At 45.9% G+C, this 18,147-nt stretch overlaps 2 protein-coding genes across 9 annotated transcripts in view; one reads left to right on the top strand and one right to left on the bottom strand.

Annotated features, from left to right (window-relative positions):
• Positions 1 to 15,494, top strand: part of Crim1 (cysteine rich transmembrane BMP regulator 1) — a 174,477-nt gene extending 158,983 nt beyond the window's left edge. For 4 of the 6 annotated variants that reach the window (XM_039111891.2, XM_006239625.5, XM_039111893.2 and 1 more), the window contains 4 exons: positions 7,026 to 7,220; positions 9,193 to 9,315; positions 11,783 to 11,973; positions 12,912 to 15,494. In XM_039111891.2, coding sequence (XP_038967819.1) covers positions 7,026 to 7,220; positions 9,193 to 9,315; positions 11,783 to 11,973; positions 12,912 to 13,088 — 686 coding nt within the window. In that variant the 3' untranslated portion in view covers positions 13,089 to 15,494. The remainder of the gene's footprint in view (positions 1 to 7,025; positions 7,221 to 9,192; positions 9,316 to 11,782; positions 11,974 to 12,911) is intronic. The other 2 variants (XM_006239623.5, NM_001169103.1) reach the window with 2 other exon arrangements.
• A 1,237-nt stretch (positions 15,495 to 16,731) lies between these two features.
• The window catches only part of Fez2 (fasciculation and elongation protein zeta 2), a 40,061-nt gene continuing 38,645 nt past the window's right edge, over positions 16,732 to 18,147 (bottom strand). For all 3 annotated transcript variants that reach the window (XM_063262567.1, NM_053600.3, NM_001414905.1), the window contains one exon: positions 16,732 to 17,592. In XM_063262567.1, the coding sequence (XP_063118637.1) occupies positions 17,576 to 17,592 (17 nt within the window). In that variant the 3' untranslated portion in view covers positions 16,732 to 17,575. The remainder of the gene's footprint in view (positions 17,593 to 18,147) is intronic.

The following is an 18,147-nucleotide window of genomic DNA, read 5'->3' as shown; positions in this document are numbered from 1 at the left end:
GGAAGAGGGGACACGGGCAGACCCTCAAGCTTGCTAGCCAGCCAGGGTGGGCAGTTCTGGGTTCAGTAAGAGAGACCATATCAAAGTTGGGGACACGCATGCATGCACGCACGCATCACACACCCGTGTGTATGTACAGACAAATGCTAAGCTACACACACTTCAACTTTGGAGCTAAATACCACCCTGAAATAGATACTAGGAGCCATTCCTTTGGCTTTTCCACTAAATGTAAGCCCCCATTGCTCTGGATGCTGTCCCAGAGGAAATACGCCCTCGTCGCAAATGAAGCCACGAGTTAAGAACGAGGCTGTGCGTGTGTCCGCTTCTCAATACCTATGGAAGGAAAAAGATGTCCCGGAGTAGGACTCTGCTGGATTGGCATCAAGGAGGGATTTCTTAAAGCAGCAGCAACAGCATTTAGCTTCTTGGCTACCAGGATCCCAGAGTAAATTACTTTTCTGGACTCCGTAGTGTAGCAGGAGATTTAAAAGAACTGACGCAATTTCTAAAGCTGCCTGACTTCCTCTCAGGAAGTGACTCCCACACCGTGACCGCCACAACAGAATTAGATCCCAGAGTGTCCACCCGAGAAGGTTATATCTGAGGCAGAAACCAAAAGCCCAACTGTAATGCAGGTGACAGTGGGGTTGGGGCTCTGTATCCTTCCGTGGAGGAAGCAGTCAGGAGACACTTCCTTTGCAGAGGCTCATGTAACCAGCACTAGTCGGTGTCCGTAGGCCTCTGGGTCCGTGTGAGTGACTCCTGGGACTGTAGGTTGAATCTAGATAGAGTGGAAAAGGCACTGTGGCTGCAAGGCCTTTAGTGAACTTTATTTTGTAATTAGAACAGCTCGAGTAGTAAAAACCAACTCCAGCGTTCACAGCTTAAGTTTTTATTCTTACCTTGAAAAGACGTGAGACTGTCAAGTTTAGACAGTTGAATTCAGCCTAGAAAGAGTAAACTTGGAAGGCCTGGGAAGTGTTCACCTTTTCTATGACCAGACTCCAGGACAGACAGAGGGGAAACCGCACTGAGGTCCACTCCAGAAAAGCCACTGTATATTCTTAGTGTGGTCCTGGGCTGTACAAGATACTGTTGCTTGAACTTGCATACGAGAGAGAGAGAGAGAGAGAGGTAGAGAGAGAGAAAGAGAGAGAGAGAGAGAGAGAGAGAGAGAGAGAGTGTGTGTGTGTGTGTGTGTGTATTCTGTGACTTAAGCAGCCTCTGTAGTGTAGCCATTGTGGCTACCAGGACCTGGTACCTGGCCCACCATATTCACCATACTGACAGTGTCAGCAAAACAAATCCTTACCCAAACGAGGCCATTCCAGTTTGAAACTGATAGGCGTAAGACAAGGTGCCCACGATGAGGAAGCGAAATGCCACAGCTTATCAAACCGAGGTATAACCATGAAACAGCGACTGCCTGGCCTGAATATTTCAAAAGCTGGCCCTTGATGCCAGTGGAAAAGCCCAAAGCTGTCTGAAGCTACGGCAGCATCTTCCAGATACGATTTTAGCCTGCCGCAAGGGACGCTTCAAAGGGGGTCGTGTTCGTGCAATGTTTAATCCCTGATGTATTGGTTTTAAAAGGAAATGTTGCTAAGTATCCGTGTTGTTCCTGGTGTTGTCCTTGGAACATTCTCCTGTCGTCATTTTCCTCTGAGAGAGAGGGAGGAAGGAAAAGAGGAAGGGAGGTGAGAACTGTGAGAGGAAAGAGGCGTGTTGGACGGAGACCTCCAGGAAGGCCGAGAGTCCTCACCATGGTGCCGACTCTACGTCTCAACTGGCCGTGCCACCGGACTGAAAGAGGTCCCCACTTCCTGGAGCCACTGAGTAATAATGACTGGTTTATGTGGCGTTGATCCCTGCCCAGAAAGTGATCCCCACACCCAACAAGGCAGACCATGCAGACAGAAGGCATTCAAGGGTTGGAGAGCCATGCCCACGCTGGTTCCTGTCCCACCCTGACTTCCTGTCCTCAGCATCATAGAAGAGTGACTTGACATCCACATGCCTCGGTTTTCTGTGGGACTGAAACAATAACGTGGCCACTGAACTGTGGAGATCAAATGGAACTGACGCAGGTGAAATACTTATCTTGGTGCCCAGCACATAGCAGTCATCCAGTCAGTGGAAGTCACAAATAATCCGAGGTATTGAATAAGCGAAGTACATGATGTCATCGCCGACGTGGGCAAAGCAGTGCAGTGGTAAGAGTCAAAGACCATGTTCACCGTTGGCCATATTGACACTGAGTCCCTAGGTCTGCATTCCTCGTCAGGCTGTGTGCTTCGAGTGGCTTTTACGTAATCTCACTCAGGCTAAGTACTTCTTACAAGAAAACTCCAATGACTAGTAATTTATTATAAGCACCTCCCACTTGCATAGGCTTGCCTCTGTTTTGCCATTCTGAAGGTTTCGTAAAGCCGTAGTCCATCCAGCTACCAACATCTGCTCTATACTGTCAGCCGCTACTAAAGTCACTAACTTCTCAAGAGGAACTGAGTAAAAAGCAAAAGTATTTCTATAAAGACTCATCAACCAAAGTCTATCTTACTATTTCCCGGGCCAGGTGGCAACTGCTCTGGTAATTTGGGATTGTCTCGAAGGCAAGAGTCACATCTGTTTGCTTCACATGGAAATTCACTGTTAGCACAGTGTAGCTTGGTTTTTGTACACTATTTGGAGATACAGAATTAGTCGCTATGAAATGTTTTGATGCTTTTGGTTCTAACGGACTTCGTAATCGAGATCAAGAATGACGTCTCTGACACGGGGCTCACTGTGAGTCTTGGCTTGGGCTCTCTGCGCACCCAGCCATATGCTACCTCTGGCCCACTGCAAGTCCAGCACCAGTTTAGCCTCTGTTGGTCTCTGAATGTATTGGCGGCCTCGGAGTTTCTGAAGATGGCCAGTGCACATTGGAGCCATCAGGAGAAGCGTCTGTTGTGCCCTAAACATCCTCACATACAGTTTTCAGATCCAACCTCAAATATGAATTAAGTCGTTTGCAGATGAACTGAAGCTGATGGTGACATGCCCCTGGGGTGAGGAGAGCTTCAGGGGAACCATGATAAACTGGTGAGAGCGTCAAGCATCCAAGTCCGGTGGTAGTCAGCCCACATGTGTAGGCAAATCATTCTCCAGGGACTGCATACTCCTTAGCAGGTCAGAAACTCTTGACTCTCTCTCTGAGAGCCTGCGAACCCGGGTCTCCCCGTGCGTTGCTAGCATAATGGGTTCCACTGTGGTCGTGGTCACCTCGCTACTTTGAACTTTTAGTCCTGACGGGAGGTGACAAAGCGAGACTTTAATTTCACCCACTCTGTGGCCAGAGTCCCTGGCCGAGCCCATCGCCTTCCGGGTATTCGGGGGTGCTTGTCCTTTCTCCTGTAGCATTTTGTAACTGTCCTTCTGGACTCCACTGTGGCCTCATACAGCTGCTGAACCAGCATCCTCAGAGGCACTGTGTGGTGCTGTCATTCAACAGCGGATCGTTGTCGCTGCCTGGGCTTCTCTTCTTAGTCTGTTGACATTGTTCTGAGTGGGCAAGTACCACTCACTCAAAGAGTACCACACTCGTGTGTGAGCATCTGCCTCCCATGTTCTCTTCTCTGTGTGCAGCGGCCTAAGTGTACTATATGGGGGGGGGGGTGAGATTTTTGTTTTATGTTTTTGATGTGTTAATCAATAGTAATGAATTTCATTTTTCAAAAGTCAAGGAGAAAAGGAAAACCTCAGCCTTCAGTGTAGCCATCACTGTTAACGTTCCTTCTGTTAAAGGTAACTTGGCTGCATTCACGACCCGTAATGCATTCACAGCCATTCCATATGGTACTAGCATGGTTTTGCCGTGAGTCTTTTTCTGTTGTTAGTTAGGCAGGAATCCCCCTCTTTTGTTTCTTTCTGCTTTAATTAATATTGTCATGAGTGTCTTCATAAGCGATATCCTTTAGGCCAGTGCTTTTCAACCTCCGCCATGCTCTAATCCTCTAATACAGCTCCTCATGCTGTGCTGACCCCCAGCTATAAGGTTATTTCCACTGCTACTTCATAGCTGTAATTTTCCTACTCTTATGAATTGTAATGTAAATATCTAATATGCAGCCCCCAGTGGTGTCAGGACCCATGGATTGAGAACAGATGTTTTATTTAGTGTTTTGTTTGTTTGTTTTGTTTTGTTTTGTTTGTTTGTTTTTGTTTTTTTGTGGGCTAGATTATAGCAGTAGAGCTTCTAGATCAAAGAGTAGGCTAAACACGTTGACCACGTGTGAAGGGTGTTTCACATAGGTTTGGCCCATTTCTCCACACCGAAAACCATTTCTCTACACCGACTCTTTTTCTAGAGCTACCGGTAACCGGCTGAAATCTCACCTTTTACCTAGGTGATATGGAAGACCTTTCTAGCTTAGTGACAGTTTCGGGGACATGGTCCCCCAGAGACGCTTAGAGTTTATAGGCCCATCCTGTGGGTCTGGAGGGCCCACGGGACTGATTGCAAAAGCCTGACCTGACCCCTCGCAAGCCCACCAACTGTTTACTACTTAAGGCAGGAAGATGATTCCTCACGCCCCACCTTCCCATCTGTACCCCAATAGTTATTTCACAGAAACCCCTCAAGCCTACCCTTCCTTTCTGCCTAACCCCCTAGGACACTGTACCCCCTCTGCCTCGGCCCATGAGGGCTTCCATGAGAGTAGATCTCAGTTTCCTTCTGAAGTAAACTAAGAAGGCCCCTTCCCATCTCCACAGGAAGGATCTGAAGGTCTCACCTGTCATTCAGAACCATTGTTATCCATTCCAGGGGTTTTCTCCAGTGGACACATGCGTACACACACCAGGCATCCTGATACGCCTCCCTTCCCTTGTAACTGGCTAAGCCATTGGACGCACCACCTTCTGAGGTGCCTTCCCTTAGCTTCTTCATGTCCTCTTCACTGCTTGAGAGAAAGGCCGACCAAGTGTGCAGTCTTGGGAGAAGTCTCCCTTACCCAGCAGACCTGCCTTCTGCCCCCCATACTGTTCACCTGTGTTTACTTCATATCACTAGTGGTAACTGTGCTGGGTGTCGGTGAGGGGACCCTCCCAAGGCTCCACCACACCCTGGGCAGGCTTCTTGGTCAGGGTCCTGCCTACGTCAGCACTGGTGACAAGTATTTATATTAAATAAATGGATGCCCTCGTGATACTGAACGCATAATTACCATCTTCAACATTGTAACCTCGTTTTGGAAGCTAGACCTTGTGATCATTAAAGGCATTGATTTATTAAATATCTTAAGGCATAATGAGTTTCTGTGCTGAGACCCTAAGACAATAGAGCTCGGTGCTTGGCCTTGAGTCAAACCACTTTTCGCAGCCTTAAGCCCTTCCGTCGTGGTGCCCCGCTCCCTTCCTCCATAGGAGCCCTGGCAGGGGTGCCACCAACGAAAGACGCAAGAAGGATGACAACCAAGTTGGGGCACGGAGTTGAGCCTTCTTCCTGGTTCCTCAGGCAGTTCTCTTCATACTCTTTCGTCATCATTGGAGCGAGTTCATAGTTTACATAAAACAGAGGCAGCAGAGCTGTTCTATAAAGGACCACTTCCCTCCTTACAAGGTCAATGCATAATAGACTGTAGATTCAGTGGCCTGAACTGTCCTTCATGAACTGATGATGGCGTCAGAATACTTCCTCAATTAAGGACACCATGCGACTCTGCCCAGCCCGTTTCCCATGTATGTCCTAGATGTCTTAATTTAAGCCACGCCTTTTAAGGATTCCATGCTAACAAACACTTGGCTCCCATTTGGTTTGAAAGCCTTCAAGTGAGTTGTTAGCCTAATAGACGATTCACCAGAACACTTAGCATGCAACATGGCCTGATGCAGCTAAATAACATTGTAGAAGGTGCTGAAAAGTAGATTTCTCAGTAGTACCAAAATGCCCCCCGTTGAACTGTGGGCGGTAATGAAACAGTAGAGACAAAGACGTTGAGGGATCAGGGGTTACACCTCTTCATGCATGACATAGGTTTTATTCCTCTGCTTAGATGTTCTGTGTCCTGTCTTTGTGTCTGTCCAGTGAACATAGTAACCTCCAGGGCCTCCCAGAAAGGACACCAAGCCCTGAGCACCCCATTTTCCTAAGGAGTTTTGCCCTTTCCAGGGCCCAGTGGTGCCGTCTTTAGACTCCAAGCACAAATTTGTCCCAGATTTGAAGGTGTCATCCAGCCAGTCCTTGGCCCGGTTGCAGGGCTTCTGCATGGACCAGCCTGTCTCCTCTGCCTTGCTGCTGAATTGTTAGTCATTAGGCTTGCTCGGAGCCCCAGTGTTAAGCCTCAGACCTACGACAGACTGTTAAATGGGATCACTATGAATCGGTTAAACTTGCAGGAGAAAGGTTGGCATATGAGGATGGCATATGATGCTATAAACTTCTAAGTAAAATAAAATATATGTAAATTTATTTCGTTCTCAAGAACTGTAGTCTGCTGGGGGTGAGAAGAGAATAGGTTAGATGAAGTAAAATTGAGTTGGCAGTGGAAACGGCCTTCCTTGTTGGTGAGAAGTCATGCCGCATCCTTGAAGGGTGACGGGGACAATTCTCTATGCTGCTGTGGTTCATGACGTGCGGCCACTCTCACCCCTTGCCATTCTCCAGCACGGTGTATAAAACACACACTGGTGGGAATGGGGGTGGCACACTCTGGGAGTGTGCCCAAGCTGGACCCCATACCCCTTTCTACATCACATTGGGGTTGACAGCCTAGTGACACTTGTCCATGTGGCTATTACAGCTGTTCTGTTATGTGGTCCTTCTGTGAGCCTTTGTGGGCCTTGGTCAGTGGCCAGCCATAAGAAGAAGGTTCTGAAGGTCCAAGGAGAATGGCAGACAGCATTGTTGGGACTTGAGGAAAATGGTTTGCCAGATTCTGGAGATCACCAACCATATTGCAGTTCGGTCAAGCTATGCCCCTTATTGTCCCAATAGAAGGTCCCTCAGTCACCACCCCCCACCATGTTCTCTTCTTCACTAGAAGACACGATTCCAAAGAAAGTGGTGTGTCACTTCAGTGGGAAGACCTACGCTGACGAGGAGCGGTGGGACATCGACAGCTGCACACATTGCTACTGCCTGCAAGGCCAGACCCTCTGCTCGACTGTCAGCTGCCCACCATTACCCTGTGCCGAGCCCATCAAGGTGGAAGGGAGTTGCTGCCCGATGTGCCCAGGTATCTAAACCGTCATCTTTCTGTGGTCAGGCAAATAGGGCTCAGGTAGTGGGTCAGCCCAGTTAAAATGCTCCTACACAAAGTCCTCAGGGTGATTTGCAGAGCTATGACCATGTAGGCAAAGGCTCTTCTAATTTGCATACTCTCCCCATAAGGTGGGGTACAGCCACACAAGTATAGCCCACCCATTAAAGGAACTGGCTCTGTTAGAAGAGCATGGTTTTAGTGCAGTCTTAGATTTGCCTAGGGAGAAAGCCCTCAGATCAAACACAGAAGGGAATTCAACATGAATGTATATCAGGACAAAAATGGAAGATTTGCAATGAAAGAAGATAGGTCTGGATCATTGGTATTTTTAAGCTCAGCAGTTTGAGCCCCTACCCCACCATGATCTGTAGTCTTTTCCCAACCCCTCGGCTGAACCCTTCTCCTCCCACGTGTAACGTAACCACCACCTTCTGGTGTCTCCTCCAGCCCTTCTCCCTCACATCAGCTGCCTTATTCAACCTCTCATTTTCAAACCCAAGTCCCCACAGCTGCCCAGACACCCCCCACCCCCATCTTCTAGTTTTGTATCCCTCTGCCTCCTGCCAAAATAGCTCCTTTATCCCCTGCCCTAATCCCAGAACTGCAGGGCCTCAGCGTTCACCGGGACAGCCTCTGGGCAGTGTTCCCAATCGGATCCCATGCACACCAGAGACTCCCCAGGCAGCCTGGACCACACATAGGCTCTGACTCCAAGCGAGGCCCACGGTGAGCCAGGAGCCTTTCCATCCTCACCTTGAGGCTCCTGTTTCCCTTGCAGCATTGTGTTAATGAACCTTCCTGTGAACAGGACAGTAATCTGGGGTCTGTGTCACTTTAGAAATACCGCTGGCCTGTGATCCTTGCAGATGGGGCAGCCAGACAACGCTGAATTGAACTCTGTTGGTCTTTTGCTGGGTCATAGGCACATAACCCTATCTGAGCACTTCTGAAAATGTGCAGTGACCTTTGAAAACTAGCTATAGTAAAACTGCAGGTCCTTCTCAGCTCTCCTCGTGCTTGGTGGGTAGTGACACTTGCTGCTGATGCTAAGGCTGCTTGGGCCTTCCTACCTGAGGCGTCCTGCGCTTGGCTTCAGGGTCACTGACTCTCTTCTCCTTCCCTTGTTCCCAGTGTTCCTCCTCTGTGTGCTTTCCCAGTCCCTCCTCAACTGACCAGCCACCAGAAATTGGGGCAAACACCGGTTTATGTTAACCGTCACATCAAGAACAATTGCAGGATTTCAGAGAAGGGGTAGGGAGTTGGAGGCAACGACTGTACAACTCTTGGTGCAGGCCATGAGGGCTAAGCTCCAACGCAAAGTTTCATACAGTGAAGCCGCCATGGCCCTGAAATGCTTCACAGGAGAAGGGTTTGAGCAAGACCTTAAAGGTCGAATGGTCTCTCTTAGTTGGGATGAAGAAGTCTTCTATGCAAAGACCCCAAAATAGGAGAGGTCAAGCCAGTGACCGTAGGACAGATGAGCTCTAGAAGCAGGTGGGGAAGATAAATGGTGACTGAGATGGTTAGGGCCTTGGGGCCTATAAATGAGTTTATATTTGACCTTTGAAGGGGTTGGGAGGTTCAGTTCGGAACAGATGTAGCACATGAATAACCAAGGCCGTGTCTTGGGGAGAGTGATGGTGTCCGTAAAGATCCAAACGTGGAGTCACTGTGACTCACACAAAACTATGAAGCCAACATTTGACACAAGACAAGGATGGTAGAGTAGCAAAGTCTCTGTTCCCTCTGACACTGGGAAGCACTTCCTCCACCACTAAAGCCAGTTACTGGCTGCTGGTGTGAGCAATGGAGATGGGGAGAGGGAGTCGTCTACCTCCTGGGCCAAATGGCCTTGAGTCGAAGGCTCTATTTGGATCAAGGATATTAACACCAACAATAAACAGCTCTCCCACCACCTCTCAGGTAAAATGCTTTCCTCTTTTAGAAATGTATGTGCCAGAGCCAACCAATGTGCCCATTGAGAAGAAGAATCATCGCGGCGAGATTGACCTGGAGGTTCCCATGTGGCCCACCCCAAGTGAAAATGACATCATCCACCTCCCTAGAGGTAAACACTGAGAACTGTCCTGTCTTGTGATCTTTCTTTATTCCTGAATTTTAAAAAAAAAAAAATGCTGTATTTTCAAACACCTCGTGAAAGTTCAGTGACTACTCTGGGGAAGGCCATGGTGTATTAAACCCCTGAACCTCAATCAAACCCATCTGTAGAACATTGGAAAATGTGCCCACCCTGGTCCTGCAGGCTCAGATGCTTAGCGATGAGAGGAACAAATATATCCCTAGTCACGTGTATGAGCGTAGCAGAGGAAGAAAGCTCCTCCCTGTCCCTTGGGCTGGCAGCATCCCTCTTCATGAGGGTTTAACGTTTATTACAAAGCCGATTTCTACGGATTTATTTCAGTCCTTTCTTCTTTTCAGTTGTATACACTAAGCAGGTAGGCTTGTTTCTTGTTAGCTATGGGCAAAGCCTGGCTGCTGGCTTCCATTACTGCTTCTCTTAAAAAGGAGATGAGTCTCAATCCATGCTAAGCCCTGGCTCGACACTGCCTCCTGTTGACTCCAAACATGTTTTCAAGATCATTGTGCGGTTTTTATATTCCTTTTGGAAGGAGTGATGTGTGTTGTGGGAGAGATTAATGATCTTGTTACTTTAGACATTATAAACATTATCTTTGGATCAAGCCGGATGACCACAGAACCAAACTCCTGTACCCAGGATTCCATTTCCGACTGGACGTACAGTTAAACGTTGTGTGTTCACTCGCTCAGTGAGCCCTTGGTGGAGACTCGGCTCCAGGCACCAGAGCAGCCTCACCAACTGTAGTCTGCTGGGCTACATTACATAGCAGCTTTTAAAAGTCCCAGAGCAGAAAATAATATGCTTCTTGGTAATTCGTTTCATTTTGATCTGAAAGGTGTGGGTCTTGTTAATAACGTTTATCTCTGGTGTTGTCTCTGAGTCCAGGGAACCTCCAAGTTAACTTCTTGAGGTGCGCTATTTAGCATCCTGACAGGACAGAAAGATTTAAGTTTGTAAAGAGCTGTCAGTTCTTCACTAGGATTTTCCTTACTGGACTGCCCAGTATTCATAGATGCTCTATAGGCTTGAACCCAGTCCTGGTATCACTTGGGGTATGAGAAAGCATATTCTAGATGTTTTGTATTTAAAACCTAACCCATCAATAAAATACTTCTGTTGTAGGTATTTTCCTTCTTGATGATACTCCTTTTTTCTCTTCCTGTTGAATACTACCCACTGGGCGGGCTGTCTTGAGAAGATGCGTCCTCTCCCAATCTTCCCTCCTCTCTGTGTACACACAGCACAGCAGCCACAGCCCGAATACCACAGAGCTGTGCTTTGTAAGCTGAGTTTCCAGGACAGTCAGTGTGTCCTGAGTCCTTCACTCACTGGCCCCTGATACCTGACTGGAATGGTTGATTTGGATGAAAACAACATTAGAGCTTCAGAAAGTCGTGCCTTTTCTGTGTCTCTGCAACTCACGTGTGGTCTTGCTTTGGTTTCTGCAGTACTGGAGGTCACCAAGGTCTTTGGCCACAGTGGGCAGTCACCAGAACTGAGTGGTTACACCTCCAACTTTGCAACCTTCATTTTTAGAGTATCTTTGTAACGTCACTTTGTGTTTGTGTATGGTATACGCATGTGGAGGTCAAAGGAGCACTCTGAGGGCCGTTCTCTCCTGCCACATTTACGTGAATTCTGGGGACTGGGCTCTGGGAATCAGGCTTGACCGGCCTGCATCAGCTGAGCCATCTCACCAGCTCACAGAACACCTTAAAATAATAGAAAGATACTCTTTCTTAAGAACTACTGTTCCCCCTGCGCTTCTACTATGATTCCCTAGGACAAGATAGAAGGTATTTTTTTCAACAAATGTATTAAAAGTAAGCATTCTTGCTTTGAACTTAGCAAACTAGACTATCAACTCAATTGTCTCATGTTTGATCTAATTAAACCTAGCTTCTGCCACATACTTTGTTCTGGTCTCTGTAAGTAGAGAACAAAACTGCCCTGCAAAAATCTTCTCACACACACACACACACACACACACACACACACACACACACACACACACACAAACACACGCTAATATTATATATTCATTATAATACATAACATATATTCATTGTAAGCGAGATATTTTAATGTTAGCAGCAAACACGTTTAAGTTGTCAAATTTTAATCACTTTAAAATCTATCCAGCGTTTTATAATTTCCTAATTAGCTGCAGGAAATATCTTATTGCCCAATCAGTAACATTCTTACCCTCATTTTTTTTGTTGTTGTTGTTGCAAATTTCCTCCTAATCCTATTTCCCCTCTAAGTAGTTTACTCTAAGAGCTCTCTTTGCCTCAACATTAGACTTTAATCATGGTTTTAGCCCAGACTACCAGGAAGTAGGAAAAACAAGCTGCTGATCTGTATTTGCAGTGTAATTAAAATAATCCTCTAAAATTCTGGTTCGAGTACTAAGTGCTTGTTTCTTCTCTCCTAGATATGGGTCACCTCCAGGTAGATTACAGAGACAATAACAGGCTGCATCCAAGTGAAGACTCATCATTGGACTCCATTGTCCCCGTTGTGGTTCCCATAATCATATGCCTGTCCATCATAATAGCATTCCTGCTCATCAACCAGAAGAAACAGTGGATACCGCTGCTGTGCTGGTACCGGACACCAACCAAGGTACCGTTTGTGAGTGGTAAACCGTGAATGATGACTAAGAGAGCTTACTCTCCTGTTTCCCTACACTTTCTTAATATGGTTTATATTGGGCAGTGCTGTTTTTATTCTGCTAGTCTTAATATCAGTATTTATCAAGCTGTAGCAAGCAAGCTAAGGATACTTGCCCAGGGCTGGGTTGAACACGGGGTAAAACCAGTCACCCACACACACAAGAGTCCTAACTTCTCACAGACCCGGCTTCTTGGATACTTTTAATGGGTTTAAAGGAGCTGGTATCTGCTGGGGTGACTTGATCATCTGGTGCTTCTTCTCACTTTGAGTCTTTGAATGGGAAGAGAAAGGAACCATGAAAAGAAGGGAGGTGACAGGAGAGAAGATACTGAGGGTGCAAAGATGTCAGGTAGAGTGTGCAGAGAGCAGGGCGAACAGGACAGCACAAAGACCCTGAAGTAACACAAGGCAAGGTCCAGAGTCAAATATGCACGGGCACAACTTTTATGCTAAACGCATGGGCAGATCACATCATGGTGCTGAGCAAGGAAAGGCACAGCTGCCGCTCTCCAAGGCTAGGGACTTGATAACACTGTTACGAAGGCGTGAGCTGGCAGGGTACAGACAGAAGCTGGCCCAACCCGTGCAACTATCTGCACGCAGCATCAGTGTATAGAAATCACTTTGAAATCTGCCTGCCCGGCAACTTCTACCAGCTTTCAACCCTCTTAAATGAAGCCTGCAGCCAAGGATTTGGAAATGGTTACTGTGTCATTTCACCAATGAACATGTAGCTACAGCCACAGTAAGCTACAGGCATGCCCCATGGGCACTCTAGCCATTCTCAGGTGGCGAAGCCATTGTGTATCAGAGTTGGGTCTGCCTTTCTGTTCATTGGGCACACTGAAGTAAGCTAATTCTTTGTGGGTTCGTCTCTCACTGAACAGCCTTCTTCCTTGAATAATCAGCTGGTATCGGTGGACTGCAAGAAAGGCACTCGGGTCCAGGTGGACGGTTCCCAGAGAATGCTAAGAATCGCTGAACCAGATGCACGATTCAGTGGCTTCTACAGCATGCAGAAACAGAACCATCTACAGGCAGACAATTTCTACCAAACGGTGTGAACGCAGGCAGCAGTGCGGATGAGGTTTCGAAAGACGGAGAACAACGACAAAAAAACAAACAAACAAACAAACAAACAAAAAAACAAAAAAATATCTGCTCTTTAAAGTAAACTAGGATTTGCGCACTTGCTTAGTGTATTGTATTGGATTGTGACTTGGGGTCCAGCACTAAGGGCTGGACTGGGATGGGCTCTGTCTACAGCACTGTGCAGAACAAGCATTCCCACTTGGCCTCAAGATAACTGACCACATGTTTTCATAGAACCAAAGTTTTAAAACTTGCTAAAGTATATTTGCTTGTAAGATAGCTGTAAAGACATTCGGGGGTGGGGACAGAGAGTTTGGTGGGGGAAATGGGTCGGGAGGGTAGTGTTGGGAAGAAAAACAATCGGTCAGCTTGGCTTGGGGAGAAAGCCAGTAAAAATAAAGGCAATTCGTGGCCCAGAGGAATTTTTTTTTCCTGTTACTCTCAAAGACTGTTGGTTGCTGCAGTGGTCAGGGCTGAATAAGCAGGAACACAGAAGGCCTTGGAACCCAGCTGCTATACCACCAGACAAGCGCATCCGAACTCTTGCTAGCCATCCCAGGTCTAAAGCCACAAGTTTCTCTTCTATACAGTCACAGCTGCAGTAGGCGGTGAGGAAGGGCAGGGAAGTGGCTAGCGGACGTGTCTCGAAAGCGGGTTATCGAGGTTGTATACGGTTTCTTTTTGCTGCTTCTGTTTTCTTCCGTGCCAACCAGCCAGTTCCTAGTAGAGACAGCAGATGAGTAAGAACAAGGTCAGTTCTTGGACCCGAGCACTGGCGCTTTGCTTGCCACATGGCAGGGAGGAGGGCACCGGCGAAGGACAGCAGGCATTTCCAGGGGCTACACTTCATTGTTTATTGTTGTTTTCTTCTGTTATATCATTGGTGGTTGTTCATAGTTTTGTTGAAGCTCTAGCTCAAGAAGAAACTTTTGAAGAAAAAAAAAAACACAACTCTTTGGGATTGTTTTTCCTTATTATATACCGATTCTACAAAATAGAAACGACTTCATTCTAATTGTCTATTATTCAAGCACCTTTGTTGAAGCTCGGGAAAAAAAAAAGATGCCTCTTTAAACTTTAGTGATTATAGGAATATTTATGTGACTATCTTACGCTTCAGAAACAAGAGTATTTGTGTGCATGTGTATATAATATATATGCATATATATTTATACACATACAATTTATGTTTTCCTGTTGAATGTATTTTTATGAGATTTTAACCAGAGCAAAGGCAGATAAACAGGCATTCCATAGAGATGCTTTCTGACCACTTAGGGGTTTTTTTTAATACCATAATCTCATTTAACTGCAGTTTAATTGCAAAGAAAAGGGGTGTGTGTGTGTGTGTGTGTGTGTGTGTGTGTGTGTGTGTGTGTACACACTTGGAGCAACCAGCATTTCCCATGCTATGGAAAGGATATTTCTCTATTAAAATGTTTCTCCTTCACTTGGATTTCCTTTCACCTGGTTTCCAGTTTGCTCTCTGGCCAGAGACATGGATGCCAGTTTTGTATCTGAATCACTAATCAGCTCCTGGGTTTTGGTTTTGTTGTTTTGTTTTTTTTTTTCTTTCAAACAACTGTTTGAAACAACTACTGGAATATTGTCCGCAATAAGCTGGAAGTTTGTTGTAGTTTGCCTCGAATCTAACTGACTGTATGCTATAGTGTTAACTTTTCAAACAGCTCTTAGCACTTTTATACTAATGACCCACTTGTGCATTGATTTTCCTTTAAAAATGCTTGTTGTGAAAGACACGGATACCCAGTATGCTTAATGTGAAAAGAAAATATGTTCTGTTTTGTAAAGGAACTTTCAAGTATTGTTGTAAATACTTGGACAGAGGTTGCTGAACTTAAAAAAAATTAATTTATTATTATAATGACCTAATTTATTAATCTGAAGATTAACCATTTTTTTTGTCTTAGAATATCAAAAAGAAAAAAGGTGTTCTAGCTGTTTGCATCAAAGGAAAGATTTATTATCGAGGGGCAATATTTTTTATCTATTTCCAAAATAAATTTGTTAATGATATGTTACTGAAATAGATTTACATCAGCCTGATTAGTATAAAATTTTGTTGACAATTTATCCATTCCTGGCATAAGAAAGAAAAAGAACTTTATCGAAAAAAAAATTGTAAATGCTTGCTTTTTTGTTGTTGTTTTTTTTTTTTTCAATCATGCCCATATGAAAATACTAACAGGATATAGGACAAGGTGTAAATTTTTTTTTATTATTTTAAAGATATGATTTATCCTGAGTGCTGTATCTGTTACTCTTCTACTTTGGTTCCTGTTGTGCTCTTGTAAAAGAAAAACAAATATAATTTCCTGAAGAATAAACCAGGCATATAGCACTTGGAGTGCACCAGAGTTCTGTGGTTTGGTTTTGTTTCCATAAAGCGAAGCTGTGAGGGGACGGTTTGTTTACATCCTGGCTTTCCACAGCAAATAAAACACTAACTCAAAGCCATGCGCTTCCGAAAGACTTCTGATCCAGGGTGAGAACACTGTGGTCTCCCAGGGCTGCCTGGTCAGTCCTTCAGCAAGTGGCCTGTCCCCGTGGCCTCCGTAGAAGGCTGTCCCTAGACTGCACTGCACAGGAGTGCTGCAGTGTCAGCCATAACTGAGGAAGATGCTGGTCATTTGGACAGACTGACCAAATGACCAAAGGGATACTTTTCCAAAGTACTGCAAACACCAGACCTCCTTTGGTTTTTAAGTATCTCCATATACAGGGAGATACTTTAGAGATGGGACCTAAATAAGAAACATATTTGGGTTTTCCAGATACCCCTTTCACACATAGTCTCTGGGTAATTTAACACTTTGATTGAGATTTGCCCCCAGGACGCCAGCACACGACACTCAGGGTAGGTATCCATTGGTGCTCACAAACTCTCAGATTCTGAAACTTTGGATTTAAGATTTGGGTGCCTAACCTTTCAGAACGACATCACAGCAGGTTTCATTTTTGTTTGGCGGATCATGCTATGCAGTTTGCTACTGAAGAATAAGGTGTTTATAGAACAAAACTAGGGAACCCATTGAAAAAGGACTGACTTGGTAGAGAAAGGCAGGCACTCCAGCGTGAGCCCGAAGCAAGTCATGGGCCACTACACATCCTTTAGAGCTGTTTCCCTAGTCTAAGGCATGCTACAAATTCTACTGTAATCATTTCTTAAATTATTAACACCATGTCTTCAGCAATTCAAAGGACCTGGCAAATAGTCCCCATCTCCACTATCAGGCAGGGCACTGAAATGCAGACTCTAGGAACAGCTGATGCCAGATGCCATCAGACTTCAGACTGGGCCTCAAGTACACAGCATTCACTGACGGGGCTGGGGATGTAGACAGCCTGTGTACATGAGACTATGGTGGGGGAGAGGGAGCTGCCTCGGTTACTTGGATCCTCGCTGTCCAGCTAAAGAGGAAGATGGTTTGTCATTCCACAGCAGTGCAGTATGATCTGGAAAGGCCGCTTTCCCTCTTCAGCATCCGAACGAAGCTACTGAGAGCCTCCCCAGTGAGCACACTTTAGTAGTGAATTCCACGCGAAGTCCAAGAATAGCACTGAGGACAAAACCAAACAAACACTCAAGACCCCTAAGTGTGAACTGTTTTATTAAATGCCGCTGATTTGATTGAAACTGGCAAAAGTGTTCATGATTAGTGTTGCAGCCATGAGCAGCTTTTTCTAGAAAAGCACATAGGTGTAAATAAAACCGAGCACACCCATGAGAAAAGGCAGTACCTCAGCAGCTCCTTAAGCACCTTAGAGGCATGAACCCCTTTCAACATACACTTCTTCACGGGACAGACACACCCAAAGTTCATAATGATTGTGAATGGCATCCTAACGGCTCGCATGCCAACAATGGTGAATCAGGCAGACATTACAAAACTCAGTTTCCAACCGCGTCAGGCGTCCACAATGAGGCGAAAGCAGTGAAGGCGGGTGGCACTGTTTCCCAGCAGCCACGCTGAATCTCAGTTTCTGGACAATACTGGTAGGTAATAGTCTGAAGATGCTCTAAAAGCACCGATCCTCACCCTCGCTGAAGAACAGCTACAGTTGGCTCGCCCCGTGCTTTAACCTAGTTCTTCAGTCAGTTCAGATGGAGGAACTCAAAACCTAACAGCCACACTGTCAAAAACAACAGCATGCACAGTCCATATCCCTCCCTCTCCTTGACTGTTAACTTAGAAACCAGTTCATAATGGTTATGTATACCAAATCCTATCTCTAGAATTCCAGAGTGCTGAAGCTCTCGTAGTGCTATAACGTGATGGATTAGTGGATGATCTATTAATACTGAATTGCAAATCCAAGTTCAAGTGTGCTGGGTCTCCAAAAGCCGGGAGTCGTGACAGCATGTTCCAGAGTAACAGCATAGGTCATGAAGCCTGGAGTCCACAGAAGGGGAAGCGGCTCCCACCATACCGCTGCTCTATGTCGGACACAGAACTACAATAAAGAAAAGAAATAGGTGGAAATGTATCTCCTGCATACACCTAGATTGAGCATGAAATGGAATATACATTCTATATGTATATGAAAAGTGCCACTTCGTAATGAAGACTGCATACTAACACAAGGATCTGTAATAGCATTTGTAAAAGACTTCAGGAGGTTACAACCAACAATGAGAAGTTCTCTAAGACACAGGAATTAGAATTTTCCAGAAATGAGACACCTAAAGGCCATTTCTTGGGGTAGCATACCAGATAGAAGCCCATCACTCCAGCCCCATATGGAAATCCTGTAAGAGCACGGGGCGGGCGGTGGTGTCAACAGTGAGAGAGTGCACACTCCCGTTTCCCTGTCGGGCTGGACGGTGGCAGGCACAGTGGGCCAGGGCTTATTACTGAAGTCAGCAGTGGCAGGAAGGTGGTAATTAAGTGAGCATTGCATTTGCCCACCAGCACCCAGTCCACCTTTGGCCAAATGGGGTCACTTCGAGTTCTTTCACTCCTTACCCTTGCATTAAAAGTAGGGAGGTATTTTTACACAGCTAAGCCA

This window comes from Rattus norvegicus, chromosome 6 (genome assembly GCF_036323735.1).
Source record: "Rattus norvegicus strain BN/NHsdMcwi chromosome 6, GRCr8, whole genome shotgun sequence".
Taxonomy (NCBI): domain Eukaryota; kingdom Metazoa; phylum Chordata; class Mammalia; order Rodentia; family Muridae; genus Rattus; species Rattus norvegicus.
The sequence above is the reverse complement of the archived record's forward strand: the minus strand, read 5'-3'. Positions and strand labels throughout refer to the sequence as shown.